Raw genomic sequence first — 18,981 nt, forward strand, 5'->3', positions numbered from 1 at the left:
GCCTGTTGTCTCCTCCCTCTGCCCTTTTTCCTGTCTACCTTCGGCTGTGCTGAAGTAAATGAAACAAAGTCCAAAGTCCTTTTTGAATGATTTTTTTTCTTTCCACTTGTGATTTCACAACCCTATGTTCTGTGATCTGTCAGATGATGCCACGTTTTCTTGATCAGTCTTTTCTGTTATATCAAAGATGATGTCATCAGCTCAGATGATGAAGTTTATAAATAGGAGTTAAAAACAATAAATATCTAATGAGCTGGGTCTACCAGGCCGCCTTAGATGAAATGCTGTGGACCTCCCTAACACCTTCAGAGGTGAATGACTTAAGTTGCAGTGGATCCCCATAGTTTCCCATCTAGGGGTTTCGGCAAGCGTACAAGAACGGGCCCTGGGATCCTCAACCTCTTTCGTCACGCCCCCCACTTTCTGCACTGTGGGTGTAGGACCCTCGCTGCATTCCAACTTCTTAGCTGGTCACACTGCATTTTTAGCATTTTAGCATCATTCAAATTAAAAGCAGTCGTTGCATGTTAAGTTCACTAATCTGACTGCTGTCCTAAAGCATGGTTTGGTTTTTCAAACAACCACTCACAATAGCCAATATATCATTGAATTATTCTCCTGATTTATTAATGTTTTCTTGTCAGTGGCTTTGGTTGTGCTCTGCCCGCTTTACCAAAGAGACTTGCTGTATTTTGGTTGGTTGAAAAGAAATGTCATTGTAGTTTAGAAATTGGCTATACAAACAGAAAAGAAATTCCCCAACCATAATCAATCAACACTGGGGCTCCCTGTAGCTCACCTGGTAGAGAGGGGCCCTATGTGCTAAGGCTGAGTCGACAGAAAGACTTTGAGTCTCCATGGAGACTTAAACACGGAGCCAGATTCAACAACCTGATGGAGCAGATAAGGAAAGATAATGTTTGGTCAAGTGTGTGTGTGTGTGTGTGCGTGTGCGTGTGCGTGTGTGCTGTCTGTATGTGACTACCTCTCCTCCTGTCTCGCTCCTGGAGGAGGCGTAGAGAAGTGAGAAGGTGCAGGCGGTGGAGGTGATTGTGGACTCCGAGCTCCAAGAGGTCATACTCTGAGAGATGGAGCAGGTCCTGGAATACACAAAAAGAAGATACTAAAAGTTAATATAACGCGATGGTGCTCTAGAGTCATTATCAAAGCCTGGGCTGGTGGGTCACAAAAGGTTTTATTTTGGTCACCACGTACATTTGCCGAATTTCTTCCATCGTCTTTTATTTAACATTTATATCTGCAGTACACCTTCGAGCCACATGAGGGAGCGTAAATGTTCGTATTGGTCTGATACAATCAGTTTATTTATAACATTGAAATTATTATTTGTTTTTTCATCCTTCTTCATCTTGTATCATTTAATTTACATTGCATCCTCAACACACATTAACAAGAGTAGGATTTTTCTACCGGCAGCTTCTGCATGAAAACGAGCCTATGCTTGACAGAGTTGTGTCACGTAGCCTGTGCATAAGCACTTCGGATCTATAATGGCCTATCAAGCATAGGGCCCTCTACTCTTATTAGGTAAGCACAACCCCCAGTGGACAAATTGGAATAGCAGTGGATTTTATTGAATTTTTTATTCTGACTTCTATGGAATTTTCACACTTTGCAAAGTCATCCAGTTGACCAAATTGGCCTTGTTGGTGAGCCGGCCCTCGGGCCACATGTTTGAGACCCTTGCGTACGGGGTTAAACTGTTTACTACGGCTATGCGTGAGGTGTCTCAATACACCACTTAAAGGACACTGGCCGGCCAATCACAAATGAGTAGGGATGTTGCACCTTTCACACACAGCTAATATGAAAAAAGATTCATGAGGTAGAAACTATGGGGTAACATTCAGAAGATGAGTAGTAACAACTGACTTAGAGGTCCATACAGGGAAGATACTACTGTTGTGCTTGGTAGAAGATAAGTGACACACAGTTTGTCTAGACAGGTTAGTGGCTCCAGAAGAGCAGAAGAAAAATAGCTAGTTAGACCACAGGTGACCTCCTGTCTTCCAAAAGTGTGTCATCTCCTCCCCTCATCTGGCTCCTGTCATTATAGCATTGTCTTAAACACACACACAAAAAACACACACACGCACCCTTCCTCACTTCAACCCTCACTATGGTATTAACGTAAACGACCCCTGAATTAGCCACAAAGTCTTTGAACCAGAACTAAACCTTGTACAGTAATGGAACTACACAAAAACACACACACACACGTACACACACACACAAAACACACACACACACACACACACACACACACACACACACACACACACACACACACACACACACACACACACACACACACACACCCTGTAAATCATGTAAATGTCACCCACTGTGTCATCGCAGGACTCTCCCAGCTCAAACCCTTGTTGTTTTGGTTTCTCAACAATACGACCATTCTCTGAGTTCATCACAAACACTAGCTCTATTTAGACAACACACGGCAAACCATGAATTAAAAACACACACACACACACATGGCAATCTCTCACAGAAACAATGCACAATCAAATTTCTGTCAGTTTTAGTCACAAACAGCAAGTTAAAAGTTATACACACATCCACAACCAAGGGAGCGCATACCTGCATACCAAAGTAGCCAGTAGCACACATGCACACACTCAAAGTCACCCACTCACACGCACTTGTGTGCACACATACACACACACACACACACACACACACACACACACACACGCACACAGCCGGTCAATGCGGTCAACGTGCCGAGACAGCTAGGAATGACATATTAGTAGCTTAAAGAAGAAGACACTGGATTAGTTATGCTGATTTTAACAGGAGTAACACACACACACCATGATTCTGACAGTGTGTGTGTGTGTGTGTCTGTGCATGTGGGTGTGTGTGCGTAAGAAATGGCTGGCATATCACAAGCCTAATCAGCCTCCAAATCTATCTCCCCCTCCCTCTGACGCTCTCATCTCCCTCTGTGTGCAACAGCAACTTGACATGTTTTCATTTTTTCTTTCTTCTCCAGAACAACAGTATGATCTCTCATACCCGTCCTCATAGAGAGTTGATATAGCAGTAGTGAATGTTGGTTTTGCCCTTGTGAATGTTGTTGCAACGAAGACGGTACTTGTGATTAAAACGGCCGAGCAGTGTAGTACAGACAGCACTGGGAAATAAAGACCTCAACATCAAATTTTCTGATGTTAAAATGAATCATATGAGCCTTTAAATTCGGTTCTGCAGCTCAAGGCTCTTTTAAGTCATTGTTTTGTTTTTAATACTGATTTGCTGTGATTGACTTTGTTCGCACTGTCATTGACCAAACAGTATCTAGTTTAGTGAAATAACTTTTATATTCGAGAAAGACACATTCACTCACTCACATTCACTCCATGTATGAAAACGATTAGAGATAAGCAATAACCATTTATCACTCCATAAAGTTACATATTGAAGAATAAGAATTAAATGTAAACTTGGCTAACTGTTTTCTTGGCTTGTCAGAGTTGCACCTGGTGATGTTGTAGCTCATAAGTACAATCACAAATACTGTGCACCATGCAAAGAAAAAACGTTTGGAGCTGTCTTTTGGACACTTTACGTTCATAAAGCTGATAGCAGTGTTGATGATGTTGGCTGAGTTTGGTTTTACCGGTTTGTTGTGATAACTCTCAGCCTGGATGTCTAGGAGGCACTGAGCTGGATATTGTTGTTATAAAATTCAGAGAAAGGTTGGCAACGCTGAGCAGAGCTCAATATGCATGGACGATGGTCAAGCTGGCGGTTAGAGTATGAATCTTATTCCTTATGCTCCCTATAATTGCAATTACTCTGTACAGAGATGGTTGAGAGTTAGAGAAGCACCAGTAGCTCCAGTCATCAGGTTCATGCATATATTTGAGACGAGTTCAAGTGGTGTAGGATTGGTCTCAACATTGGTGGGGACACGTACTAAGCAGGGAGTCTAGAAAATTTTGAGTGTCAAATACTTTTTTTTCTGCATTCTGGTGAATATTTCTGCATCAATTTATGGTCTTTATTTATGTTAAGGAAAACACTAAGATCAGGATGCGAGGTGACAATTCAAAATAATAAAATATAATGGAACATAATGCAGTAAGGCTCTAAGTCATTATGTAGTGCTTTCAAATATATATATATATGGTGATGAATGAATTTCATTTTTATTTATTTGTAAACCTCTATATGTAACATTCATCTTGGCTGAAATTACAGGGGGAAGCAAATCCTGGAAGGTAAAATATCAATATTGGCACATAAAGCATCCACATATTAGTTTTTTTTTTAAATAAACTTTAGGATCAAACAATGGGGGGGAAAGTCACCAGCATATATTTTGGGATGTTTAGAGGGAATAGTGTACATTTTATATATGTAACATTTATCTTGGCTGAAATAACCAGGGGGATGCAAATCCTGGCAGGTAAATTACCAATATTGCCACATAATGCATCCTACATACGCCCTTGGATAATAGGCCCTTTGACGAGTTATAGAGACTTTTCTTTTAACCAAAGTAATTCCTCGCTGTGCACAGTGAAATTAACTGGTTGAATTTGTAGATTTAAGCTCAGAAAGTCTAATAACTTTGAGAAAATATTTTACACAGAAACTTCAATTTAAACTCCATTATGGTTAAACAAGACTAAAACAACACTTCTTCTTGTCCTTGTCTCCCCTTGTTTTCTCTGTATCTCCCTCCTTGCCCATTTCACCTTCTTAGGCTTTTCCCATTATGCCTTCACTAATTACACCAATGCATTCTGGGTAAACATTAGCAGGAGGTAATGGAATAATTCATGTCTTATTGGCTAATCAATCTCATCTCCTAGCCAATGGCTGTGTAATGTTCAGATTGAAGTTGGCTAATGGTTGGATGTTAAAACAGCCCCCACATCACTGATGAAGTTTTATTAGACTGCTGTATTAAGCTGCTGTGGGAAACACTCTTCACAACAACAGTTGGCATTCCTATACAACATTTACTGAAACCCCCCCTTTAAACAGACATGTTTACAGTATGGTCATTAAAGTGACAGCTTTATGTGCTAAAAGTAGCTCCGGGAAAAACTATAAGCGCCATAATGTGCAACCAAGGGCTGAAAAGCTAAACAAATGCATATACTACTAATACTTTTTAGGGAGGCAACAAATAAATAGTTGACACAAGATAACCTAAATCATTCCAATTCTTAAAAAATATATTCTAATTTTACTGTGGTAAATAGAGATTTATCACCCGTCTCTGCCTCCTTCTTCCACACAAAGTCTTGAAAAACTATTTTCTTTATTGAAATGATGTATCATGCATAAAATGGTTTCAGACTTCAGAGGGTACAGGGTAAGAGGGAAATTATCATTAGAAATTGATTAATAGACAAAATACAGACAGATATAGAGGGAACCTTGGGTGCAGTTAATCAATAAAATGATGATGGGACAAGTTAGCTGTTAGCAAACGACTGTTAGCTATGTGTTAGCAAGCTAATGCTTGCTGCACATATTGTTTGGCATACTGAGTGTTAGGATGTCACAGTTTTCACATTCTTCCTGCTGATGCCTCAAGTCTTATTGCCTGTATCTTCAGTTTTTCGGTTACAGCAGCTTATAAAAACGTAGTTCTGCTTTTTTACCCTATTGGTAGTGCGTACAATTGCATAATTGTCTCTCATTGTAAACAGCTGTTTGTCTCTTTTACACTAGTGGTATTATACTACAATTTTCCCCCAAAAATGTTTTTACTGGTGCCCCCATGACCCAATCTTGAATCAATATGATTTCACTGTTGACAATCATTGGGATTTGTTTGGGTTTTGCCCAGGTTACCTGATCGGAAACATGGCAGCTGTTCTGGAAACTTCAAATTTCACTCAGCAAAATTGGTTCCCAAAGAGAGATTATGAAACATGGTTCATGCAAATTCTGAATTGTGCTTGATTATAGATCTACAATGACTTGTTCAAATAGTTATTTGTGAGGATAGATAATTAACAACTGGTTATTCGGTAGTTGCATGACAAAAAGTTAGACTGTCAGAAAAAAGACAGAACTTTTTTTTTTTTTTTATGGTAAAACCCCCTTAAAAAAACTGACATTTTCCTGACAAGCAAACACTTGTGGTCATGCAAAAAATAAATGTGTCTAAGAAGCAAAGATGGAACTGCACCATTGCAAACCCTTTCAGGGATGAGGTTTGGGCTGATGGTTGGGTGCATTGAAGTTAATTCAAACTCCTGTCTATTCCTTACCTCTAATCGCCCAGCTTTGTTGTCCTTGATCTCTGCTGTTATGTCTATATTTGTGCAACTACATTGAGGGCAATGCAGAAAAAGAAGACAAATTTCTTCTATGTGCCCACACATTTTTGCCAATAAAGATGAATCTGATTCTAAATTCAATATGAGAGACCTTCCCATCAAAGCTGACCGAGTCACTCAGTTTGAAATGCAGAGCAGAGACTGCCAGTATTTATAGTTTCTCAAAACTATTGTGGAAATGATAAATAGTGTTAACAATCTAAACCAAATACTTGCACACAGTTTGCAATTGTTCAAGAGTTTCTAAGGAACAGGCAAGCCTGCTTTCAGTCATTATTTACTAAATAGTTATAATGAATAACCACTTCTGTAAATGTCTCCTTAGATTTTGTTTGTCTGTTGGTGTGTTCATGTATTACCTCTACACCATCATATTCCTGCTCCAGCGCTGGGCAGTATTGTGGCAGTCCAAGCTGGCTCAGCCATCGAGAGATAGACTGGTGCTTCATTGTGACACATATACGCACACACAGGCATGTACAGAGATGTACACACAATCTGCGTTCAACACACGTTCAGATGGAACCTGAAACACAAAGAAGGACGAGAAGATTAATTTAATTTAGATGACTGAATGTCATCAAATCCAAACAAGTAAACACAATTAGAAATGGATGCAAAAGCTACAAATTGTGAAACCTTCGTTATATAATCTCACACATTGGTAGGTTCAAAGGCTTGAGCAATTACTGCATGTAATCTAATTTTAAAAATGAAAGCCGAATGAAACACAATTACTCATCTCCTCTGTGCTCAGTGACCGTTTACTTGTAATGGCTCTGGAATCTGCCAGTTTACTTCTAGTAGGCTTTTGGAAAGTACAACAAGACATGAATGATACATGTTCACAACCTTTTAGGGGGCAAGTGCAAGCACAGACAAGATGTGGGAGGTGTTCACTGAAAATATCCAACCATTACAGTCAGTTTAAGGCATTAATTGATACTTTTCAAGGCTGTTCACAAACTGCACTCCCCTCCTACAGTACCAAACTGCAAAATATATCTGTAAAATATGAAGTATTTAGTGATTCAATTCTATAATGTAAGTTTGGGGTCTATTTTTTCACATTCTTCTCTGAATTTTAACAGGGAATAGACTTGTGCCAATGTAAAACCAAGAAGCATTTAGAGTGGCTGAAGTTTTGGGGCATCATTTTTGTACAAAATGCACAATAGTTGATAAAAGGCTAATTGTTATGTGCCACCTCTACCCATAGTTTACTGTGTCTGAGAAAATGTGCGCCTGTACAAGATATATGACATTTATTTTTCACTGCGAGGCAGCTCTGTAGCCAAGTCTCGTTCTTTATCAGTCTAATGGGCGATTAGCAGAAACACTACAGACAACACCCAAGGGTGATGATGTCTCAGTCTCAACAGAAGGCTGATACTGACCCTGAGAATCAAACTGTCTGTAACTGCTGCCAATCAAAATAGAGCCACGCAACATTAAACGCAATAACACAGGAATTAGATTCCGGGAATAAGAGCTGCTATCAGCCTAACACCCCTGCTGATTAATGCCACAAATATTTTTTTACCAAGAAGCACTGGGCTACAGCAACATACTTCAACACAAAGTGATAAAAGAATAATGATGGAGCTTTGTGTCAAATCAATCGTGGTGAATACAGAATTGGTGAAGACAATCTTCTGAGTTTAAAAATCCTGTTAGTATCTTAAATTGGCAGGCAAACTATCTACAGTATATCTGCAGACAGAGACGAGAAGAGGACAGAACAGAAACAAACGGAACAAAAAATGTCCTGATCAAGTTTTTTTTTCTTTTCATTTTGGGAATCTGATGATAGTAGGTGCTCTTTGAACTAAACCAGGCAAAGTTCATGTGTTTTTTTGTATCAAGACATTGATCCTTACATTGGGATTTGAAACTGTTAATGGATTAAAAAAAAAAAAAAAGTCTGTTTTTGGCTAATTCAGCAAATTAAATTCCTGATAAATAAAGATTCTTCATCACACCGATGCAACATCATATAAAATCCAATATTGCCATAAACCACTGCTGCTCATTGATTTTAAACATGCCTACAATATATGCTAATACAACTAGAGATATTAAAGGAATGACACAATGCCACAATACTTTACAGTAAACAGAAGACACATTTATATTACCTGAAGGTATACATCTTCATATCACCAACCATCAAAACTGTTTTTAATTCACACACTCCACTATCCCAACTGTTCCAAGCCATTTGCATGCAATAACAATGTGGTAAAATGTAAAACTTGCAATTCCGTTTGAAAGATAGAAAAATAGTGGAGAGCGGCTAATTAGAATGCATCTGAAATGCTGACAGTTTCATAATCTGAAACCCTGAGGAATGGAAAATGTGAAATTTATGTAGATAATATTGTTCCGGATCAGTAGAAAACAAATTTCTATTGATGAAAACCATAATGACTTACTCTGCTGTATTTGAGTACCTGTGTGTGTCGGGTAGCATCATTGTTTGTGTGTTGTCATTGTGTCCTTTGAGTTCTGTGTTAAGTGAGTGGCAGGGCACACATGAATGTAGGTGGTTGTGCTGTCAATGAATTTTATGCATGTGTGTGTTTGTATCCGAGTGTGTGGGCACACGCCTTTATAAAGACATGACAACAAAAACCTTGTCAGGCAAAGAGGCGTTCACTGAGCACGTGCAGTAAACCCCCCCTACCCCCACCCAATCAGATTAAGTGATGTCACAGAGATACATATACATGATGTCACTGCCACGGGTTAGACCCTAGGATCCATCTCCAGCACACACACACACACACACACACACACACACACACACACACACACACACACACACACACACACACACACACACACACACACACACACACACACACACACACACCAGCCCCCTCTTTCAATCATATCAATCTAATCTATGAGCTTGTCATCATGTAGATTAGAGAAGAGGAGTCGTCCATACAGTATATGGACTCCTGTCAGTGTCAAGCACCAGTTCCAGTTTAACCTAATGGAGAAATGGAGGTCGTTCAGGAGAATGAATGACCTCTGTGTCCCAACAGCAATGAGCTTATTCACGGTAACACACTGTATTCAGTACCAAGCATCAGAAGGAGCATTCTTTCCTCATTCATGGCTGCACTCTTACACGATGTCAATGTAGGTATGGTTAACGAATGCTTCAAGGTGATTTCCAGATACAGATTTGTACAATGACTAGAAGTGGCCGATATGGATAATGGGAACACTCTGTGTTGTGGTCTAATTTTGTATTACAATGCTCATATATTTATCTTAACTAATAACCAGACTAAAATTTAGAATTAAGCAAAATTAAGCAGTTTCTGTGAGACTATGGCTACAATACTAGACTAGAATATGCTCTCTAAGCTCTATGACTTCTACTTTAAATATGTAAATAAACCTCCTGGAAACACACTGGTAGTTTGTTTTTGTGTCACTTCATAGTTAAAGTGTGTATGAACTAGTGTGTCAAGCACACTAGTTCATACACACATTTCTGCAAACACTTACACAGATGCATGCATGGAGAGTCGTTGGCATTATTGGCTCTTTCATTATGCTCTAACAGTTACACATTATGCTGATATTGCAAATATGCACACTAACATACCTCCTCTTCATCTCTTACTGCCCAGTTCATCAACTTAAATCTTCTTCCTAAAAGCTACTGGAGGTCGTTTTGATGAATTACTACTGTGACATGCAATGTAATAAACTACTGTTGCACCGCACTTACAGTGATAACATGTCGAATTAGTAATCAAGGAAACGATTTGTCTTTGTCAAATTGGTCAAGGCCCTTAGATTTGATGCAGAGTAACGAAACTTACAGCTACATTAGACAGAAAACAGAGAAAAGCTTCAGCCAGAATATACCTTACATACAATACATCTGTTGCATTGCTTAGCTGATGTTTATCTGTGTGGTCCCTGTCTAATAAACAAAACAAATTAATTAAATTAACAAATACTGACTTTTTCCTAGTAGAAGTGCTCTCTTTACTTTTTTGTTATGTTTCAAGGCTAGAGTAACTTAACCGCCAATGCTGAAGGTTTTACAAAAATCCAACTGTATGGCAAGACATTTTAACATTTAACCAACCCACACTTTTATTTGTAATTAAGTCTTAAATATCCATTGGATTTATACTAATCCACGTTGTATTCTTACTAGTCCGAATGGTTAAAAAGAGATCCACCTTCAAATTCTTACTCGTAGAAATTGTCTTTTAAGATATCTACAACTTTGATTTTACATAAGATATCTTTCTATCCTTAAAAAGCAAAAGTGACTGGTTTGACATTTAATTGCTAGAAGGGATTTATATTGCAAATATTTGTAATTGAATTCTTCCAAGTCGAAAAGAACATTTCAGCTATCCACATTTGCATTTTTTTATATCAAGAAAGGACATTCTGGGTATCTGCAATATAATTCTTACTGGGAAAAACTCAATTGTTCCTAAAGTCTTTAGTGAAGTGAGCCATTTGGAATATTATTATCTTTGTGGATATATCTGATATTGCATTGTTTCTAGTCATAATTCAAATAAATGATATCTTAAAATATATAATGTCTATTGTGGATATCTGTAATGACATTTTTACTACACAGATAGCAGTTCCTGAGCTTCATTCAGGGAAATCACGAATACATCTACATCAGCCCTTTCTGCCTCTTTTACACATCGGTATAAAACTTCACCAACCAGTGAATGTGAGTGCTCTGTTTGAGGTTTAAAAGAAAGTACATTTAGTCGTGTCTAACTGCTGCCAAATGATCTAGTTTCACTTTTACTTATTTAAAAGGGATATCACTGAGGGAAAAGTGTCTAAGAAACGTTGCCCTCCATATGATCACCATAAAAATGTCCCATTAAGTCTTACAATCTGAACAACTGGGTTCATTGAGAAGCTTGTGCAGCAAAAGATGCCAATGAAACCTGTGTTGGCCACACCCTGTCTGTCTACGGCTCTGGCCCAAGTCTACTGAACATACATATCAGGGCCTTTTACAGCATCTTTTAGCCAGATGATCCATGTAACTACTCAGTTAGGCTATTAAAGACTATTGAACAGCTGTATGTCATTTTAAAGTGCTGAGGCTTTCTCCTGATATTGTGAGCGGTTTATCTTGTAAAACTTCCAAAGGGCTCCACATGGCTAGTTGAAAACTGTTGAAAGATCACAGAACCTTTTCCAGACAAACAAATACATTGGAAGACTTGGTGGAGGGAAAGCAGTTTAAAGGAGTTAGAAATAACGTGCTTGGGAAAAAAAGGAAAACTTTGCATTTGCTGCATGTCCTTTGGATTCATCAGGGTTCCTTTTCTGGATTAGAAACAAACACTAGTTCTCCCCATAAGATAGGCAACTCAGGAGGGATGCCACCAACTGGACAAAGCCAAAGGTTTTGCGGTGCCGTCTCTTCTTTTTGTTTACAATGGAAGGACATGCTTGTACACATTCCCAATAGTGCTGACGGGACAAGGGAGAAGAGAAGAGGTCAGCACTGATGAGTAGAAAAGACGTGAGCATTGAGGAAAAGCATTCCCCATACAGAAAACTGAACCCGTACTCTTGTCCCTAGGGGGTTCTTCTTCCTGTCCGGTCCAATCCAACTTCCTCTGCCTCTTAGTTTGACCTCAGCTTTTTCCCATGACCACATTTCTCTGGAGCACTGTCACAGTGGCCATTGTACTATAGAATATAAATAAATTGACCTATCCCAGCATCCCACTCTCTGAATGATCCTAACAGGCCCAGCTATCTGACAACCACTCAACAAATACCAAAGCAGCCATCACAAATATCAAAATCAAAGTCCAGAGCAGCCATGACAGAATTAGAGGACAATTTTCCATTTTGCCAGTCACTCTCGAATGTCTGTATTGGCTGCCTTCTATAGTCCAAGGGCATCCATTTTTGCCAATCACATTAGGCTGACACAATCCAACCAATTGAATTAAGTTGCAAAAATAACATCAGCATCACCACCAAGGCAATTCCAGCTCCTGTTATTGAGACGGGGAGCACAATGTTTGATTATTTCAAATGAAGGACAACAAGCAGAGAAGATGAGACTCTTTCACTGAGTTACAGTCTCAGGCCATTGTGCTAATAATCTATATTGCAGGAACAGTAAAATAGCTTCCCATTTGTCCTATGATTAAAAAGGACACATGACAAGCAAACTCACACCAGCTGGAATACAACCGAAGTCAAGTGCAGCAAACAAAGTTCAGTTCATATTTCTCACTCAGTACCTGCCATACGTACACAATTAAACAAGCAACATGTCAACATGTAAATGATTCTACCACAAATAGCACGATGTAGCTTTTAGGGCAGCACAGTTTTGAGCTTTTAGTAAAAGATAAATTAATTTAGTAAAAAAAGAAATGGAAAAACATAGCTTTGAATCACAATTTGCTTGAATTCATTCAAACTGTTGTATAAGAAGAAATAAGTTACCATATCACCAACACACCAAAAGTTAATAACTTAATTTATAATATTTAAACATCGGCCAGCCGTAGTCAGTGTGTACTTTTTAACGGACTCATAGCCTCTTGACAGTTTACAATGTATCTAATCGTCAACCATCACTGTCTTTAAATTCAGGAGAGGAAAAAAATACTTGGCTCACAGCTTCGCCTGGAAAAACGCATTAAAAAACCCCAAAGTATATTATCACAATATTGTTTTTGTTCAGTGTTTTTTTGTGTTGCTCCATGACCTTCCCTGAACTACTTCTGAAGTGTGAGTATAAACATTCGATAGAGGTGGAATATCATTTCATCTCCCTGTGGTTGTGTGCCTGCCTTTAGAAACATGTCTGAAGCTGTCTGAATGTGTTCACCTGTAGGTTACAGTAGCAAAATGAGCAGCTGGAATATGACAGAGGATCATATGTCAGTGAGGATCAGGTTAGACACTGAATAACTAGGAGGCAGTAAACTTAGGACCGATTAAAAACATCTCCCCTTTGCTTTCCTTTCCTCTAATCCTCTAAACGTGTTTTCTAATCTTTTCTCTTGTCTTTTTTTATGGTTTCCAATCTTCTCCTCCTCTATTCACTGCATCACCTTTCACCATCTTACTACTCGTATGCAGTCACCTCCTAACTCCTCTCCTTGCCGCAGCGTTTTTTATGCAGTTCCTCCTCTTCATTTCTGCACTTGCATGCATCCTTTCTGTCTCTTTTTGGCATTCCCTCTGCAATGTCTTCTCAGAGAGTTTATTAAAGAGTTAAAGCCACACACACACACACACACACACACACACACACACACACACACACACACACACACACACACACACACACACACACACACACACACACACAGGTGCATATCAAGCATGGCTGGGCTTGCAGCTAAGTAGCCACATAGCAGCAAACATCTTATTTGTGTGAAATGCTAGATGACTTTCACTGTGCCTGTGAACTGTGCAGAGGGGCTATTATCACACTGCGCCACAATGCCAGCAGTTTTCACTTGGTCTTGGGTTTGTGCCTCTGGGGGGGGGTTTGCATTTAATTTAAAGTTTTTCTCTGATCCCAAACGGATTCAAATGTTCTCTCAGAGGCTAATTTCCCCTGCTTTATTGGGTATTTAAATACAAGCTTCACTGTATTTCGTTTACAAGCCCTGAGGGTAACAGGGAAACACTTTGGCAGTGTAATTTAACCCCATCAAATTCATTTTCTAGTCAACATTTATCTCCTGCACAATGTGTCCTTGAGGGAATAAACCCTCACATTATTCAACTCACTAGTCAGACACTAATTAGTATGATTGAGTCTGTGAATCAATATACTAAAGATTTATTTAATCCTAAAAACTGGATTAGTGCGTTTTGATCTTCAACGCTGCGTGGAACGCCAAAATAAATCAATACGTTTCCACATCACTGTTTGTCGGACTATTAAAATATAACACGTTGGGTATGCAGAGAAACATTTGCAACTAGTCATCACTTGTATGGAATCTCTTTTAGTTTATTTGTCTTAAAAAGTGGCACGTTGCACTGTAGTTTAATCTTTCTTTGCAACTTTAATGAAAAGTTTCATGAGTTTGGGTATGTCCTCTACTCCTGTTGCAAATGCATTCACATGTTTCAGAAACATGTGTGAAGACACAGATTTATTAAAGGGAAAAGAAGAGTTTCAGAATCTATTTTGGAAAAGAACTTGCCTCTTTATGAAATGTAACTTGTGTTGCAGATGGAATGATGGTGGCCTGGTGATAACAGCTGGGAGAGGGGAGATGGGAGAAAGAGAAGGGAGGTATAATTTGCATGACTCAGCTCTGAGGTAAGGGCATTCCTTCGGGGAACTGCCTGGCTTCTGCACATACTGTAGACCTTCAAACAGCTCAGCATCTGTGGATCTGCCGAAGCTGACCTCTTATAACATGGTTAATAATAACAACATGGTTATAAGAGGTCCCCCAGCACAGAGAAATGCTCCCTGCAAAACTGTTTAATTCAGTTTTCCTCACTCCTCCTGTATCGTTTGATTGGACCGCACCAAATCATGTTCAAGTTGCAGGTCAACGTGCACCGTACAAACGTGCGTCCTGCCAGCTGAGAGGCAGGCTCCATCCTCAATGCTTTCATAAACTGCTGCACTTCTCTCCGCAGCAAATGTTCATAAATCAAAAGATGCAAATCATGGAAGTTAAAAAAAGATGTGTCTTACCTTTGCGGGAAGTTGCAGAGCGACAGAAACACAAAGGCGGTGCAGCGGACTGCTGCATGCAGTGAGGACACTTGCTGAGGATGAATGTTTGAGGTAGGACACCCCCCACCCCCCCCCTCCCCCGGTCAGAGCGATGATTACCGGAGCTCCGTTTCGGCCCGTTGTTCCGGTTACTGCAAAGTTTCAGTCCACGAATGACTTCATTTACCGTCAACACACCTCAGCTGATGTCTGCAAAAAGACACAACCTTCAAGTACCTGTCAGCACAGAGAGAGGGAGGGAGAGAGAGAGGGGGAGAGAGGGAGAGAGAGAGAGAGAAAGAGAGAGAGAGAGAGAGAATAAAGAGAGGGAATAAAGAGAGAGAGGGAGAGAGAGAGAGAGAGAGAGAGAGGGAATAAAGAGAGAGAGGGGAGAGGGAATAAAGAGAGAGAGGGGGAGAGAGAGGGAATGAAGAGAGAGAGAGGGAATAAAGAGAGAGAGAGAGAGAGAGAGAGGGAATAAAGAGAGAGAGGGGAGAGAGAATAAGGAGAGAGGGAGAGAGAGAGAGGAGAGAGGGAATAAAGAGAGAGAGGGAGGGGGAGAGGGAATAAAGAGAGAGAGGGGAGAGAGAGGGAATAAAGAGGGAGAGAGAGGGAATAAAGAGAGAGAGAGAGAGAAGGAATAAGGAGAGAGAGGGGAGAAAGAGAGAGAGGGAAAGTGGTGCTAAGGTAATTCTGATTGGTAGTCAGCTTTGCAGCAATATATTTAAGGGGTATATTTTTTTTATAGAAAAATGAATCGAATATGTTGTAACGTTAACTTAAACTATTGTTCTTGCACTGAAATTATAAATAATTTGTTATTTCAAAGTTAGGTTTAGGTGAAATTTAAATATAGGGTCTGTATTAGTTCCAATGTCCTGATTAGTTATGCAGTTTTTATAAACCCAAGTATAAACTAGCAGTAACTTCAGACAGAAAAGCCATTCAAATAAATAACCTAGCTAACGTCACAAAATGACGCTTCTCGGTCACTTTACTAGTTAGCCAACATTACTTATGAGAAGAATATGTTTTGGGGTCACAAGCAACACAGCTCCTATGTGTGCCCTTTTTTCAGATTGTGTAAAGGCTCTAATTTAACTTAATGACAAATGTGAATTTGTAAAACTGTCTATATAACTGCGGCACCCTGTGTATAATGCATTTTTGAATTATTCGTCTAACTACTCAATGTAATGCACTGCACTAAAAATGTTAACTTAAATGTGGTGTCAAACGAAAGAGATTTGGGAGTCTGTAAACTTTTCTGTTTCTAATGTCAGTGTTGTAAAATTCAAGTATATAGAAAGTCACGTCAAACTGAAATGTAATTCATATGAGCAGTACAATAAACTACAAAAAAAACAGACATCAAGGCACAAAAAACACCGACAGTTATGTTCCTCCAAGTCCATATCTAAGTTTAAATAGTATGTTTTGGAGTCACAAACATATTTTGAATGTCTTTATTGTAGTTAGCCTCACAAACAACATAACATCTGCATGTGAAAATACATTTTCAGTCTCTTATCCTCTCTTATCCAAGACTGACTCCTTTATTTGTAACTAACTACTGCCCCCATGTGGTATTTTTCAGAAAATGAGTCAATTGTATGTCAATTTGTGCCTTTCTGCTGTCAAAACATTCATTGCAAATTATCATTGCAGCAGTCTTAGGGGTTTCTAATACTAACTAATGTCAATGTTTTAAAATTGTTCATAGAAAATTAGGTCAAACTGAAATTGAATTTCTCATGAGCCATGATAAATTCCAACAAAATCAAACATCAAGGCACCAAAAACACCAAAATTCATCGTCATCCAAGTCCATCTCTGAGCTTACACAAATGGTGTGAAACATTTTGTGGCAGTTGTCGCATTGAACCCACAACACCAATCCTTCTGGCTCCTTTGGAGGATACGGCTGTCTGCACCGTCCACATCGCAAAATTCTCTTTTCACATCTTTTCTTCTTTGCAGTCATGTGACCTACAAAGAGGGGGGGGGAAATAGGACAAGGGTTCAGCGGTTGAGGAGGAGGAGCCAGGAGGAGACAGGGGAGCTAGAAGCATGGAGGAGGTCTGCCAAAGGTTGGAAGCTGTGCAGATGAAAATACATGACTCAGCTGTCTTGGAATGTTTACTGTTTTTATTAAAGCTAATGTTACCAGCATTTTAAAGTGTTGTTGAACTTGTTTTACATAGTTTTTACAGACTATATTAAGTATTTCTAATGACAAAATCATTTCCAACAGTAAAATAATAACTCTGAATAATGGCTGTGCATATATTCAAATGCAAATGTAAAGTAGAAATGCTTTCTCTATTACAACAATTAAGGAAACTTTACCTTCTACAATTTTATGATGCCCGTCATTGGAAGACATGCTCATGTTGGTTGGTGTGCTGCTGGGGGCGATTGAGGCACTGGGGGATGTAGAGGTCGGGACAAAGAGGGCTGAGGGACCAGCAGCACCAAAACTGGTGGCTGGATGGGCCCCAGAGGAGAGGCTCCTTTTGCGGCTGAAACGAGAGCCACCAGGTAAGGTAGAGGAAGAGACTGCCGGGTCGGTGTCTTCTGCCTCCTGTCGCTTCACACTTCTGGAGATCATTCTTGCAGCACTGTCCTCCACCTTCTTGATGACATCTGACATTTGCTGCGCCGTCAGCACATGGGAACTTCTCCTGACCTTTTCAATGTCAAAGGTTTGGTCGGTTTTAGACAAGACCCGGGCCACATCCACAGGTATGCGACCCGATGCCACCAGTGGATGGGTGAGGAAGGGATCGGAAGATGGAGAGGAAGGGGGACTCTCGGGCGGGGGTAACGGTGAAAAGGGGACGTCTGCCCCCATCTTCGAGCGGGATTTCTTACCGTGGTCAGTAATGTCTGGGGTATGGGAGGTGAGGCGATGGTGGTGCCGCTCCCTGAAATTAATCCACCAGGTTTGGCCTAGAACAGTCCGGGGTTTGTGCGGATTACGATAATTATAAAGGGCCAGAGCTTGGGCCACAACCTGATACTTTCTTTGAGGACACCTGTGACTGGCAGAGTACAAACAATACTCCACCAGCGAATTCTCATCTTCAGGGGAGAGAAGCTGGACTTTGCCATAGTCAGGGGCTCCACGTCCACTGAGTCGGTCCCACAGGCTCGACTTTGGGATTCCAAATTGCTCGGCTGCCTGCCTGGCATTTTGCCTGCCTGCCCTCACCTCCTGCATGGCCTGCTCCATGGCTTCTTTGGACCATCTGTGCCTCTTAGACGCTCTATTCCTCAGCTGCCGTATATTGGGCATCTTCTGCATATTACAAGAAATTTAAAATTGAAGCGTAATGGTACAATTCACCTCATGTCAACATTAGGATGACTGCAGTTTTACTACATGAACAAAAATCTACATTACCCTTTTTCATTTAAAATGGTGAGGCTCCTTTGAGGAAAAACACAGACACATGAAGACATATTTAACAGACCTCACCTACCTTTCTTTTATATTTCACTCCTTTCTGCGTCCTTTCTTCCGTTGTGCTTTTTCTTTCTTTCTTTCTTGTTCAGACTATCTTCTCAGTCATCATCAAAACCAGGGCTGAATGGCAAACACATAAATACATCTCTAATGTACTTAAATACATTGACCACTTAGTTGATATTGTAGTTTCTTCTTTTCACACACATAGCTTACGGTTACGTTACTTAAGGGGAAGTTAGTTAGTAGACGTCATCAGAGTGTATTTTATAATATTCAACCATGTGCATAACTTAATATACAAATTAAATTGCAGACGTTGATTAATTGATTCGACCTACAGATTCATTCATGTTCCATGGTTGTTATGGGAGACCGGATGTGTCCGACTCAGGATTAGGACGGGGGGCAACGGCGGCCGGTTTAGG

The 18,981-nt window shown here is 39.9% G+C and overlaps 1 protein-coding gene across 1 annotated transcript; it reads right to left on the reverse strand.

The window, feature by feature from the left end:
- Positions 1-822: 822 nt before the first annotated feature.
- On the reverse strand, positions 823-18,937 carry LOC129094669 (uncharacterized). The gene is made up of 6 exons (XM_054602930.1): positions 18,895-18,937; positions 18,570-18,673; positions 17,434-18,385; positions 16,890-17,073; positions 986-1,100; positions 823-891 (listed from the first exon to the last, which is right to left on the reverse strand). Exons 3-6 carry the CDS (start codon positions 18,380-18,382, stop codon positions 823-825), a joined length of 1,317 nt encoding a protein of 438 aa, XP_054458905.1. The 5' UTR covers positions 18,383-18,385; positions 18,570-18,673; positions 18,895-18,937.
- Positions 18,938-18,981: the final 44 nt, after the last annotated feature.

Source organism: Anoplopoma fimbria, chromosome 8 (assembly GCF_027596085.1).
Source record: "Anoplopoma fimbria isolate UVic2021 breed Golden Eagle Sablefish chromosome 8, Afim_UVic_2022, whole genome shotgun sequence".
Lineage (NCBI taxonomy): Eukaryota > Metazoa > Chordata > Actinopteri > Perciformes > Anoplopomatidae > Anoplopoma > Anoplopoma fimbria.

Bases quoted from the DNA above. Each gene is read 5' to 3' on its own strand.
- LOC129094669 (XM_054602930.1), bottom strand. From the start codon at position 18,382: ATGCCCAATATACGGCAGCTGAGGAATAGAGCGTCTAAGAGGCACAGA. The intron at 1,101-16,889 runs GTGTTTTTGGTG...TGTGTATTCCAG, and splicing joins TTGGATGACGATGAATTTTG to GACCTGCTCCATCTCTCAGA. The intron at 892-985 runs GTAGTCACATAC...CTGCTCCATCAG, and splicing joins GGAGCGAGACAGGAGGAGAG to GTTGTTGAATCTGGCTCCGT.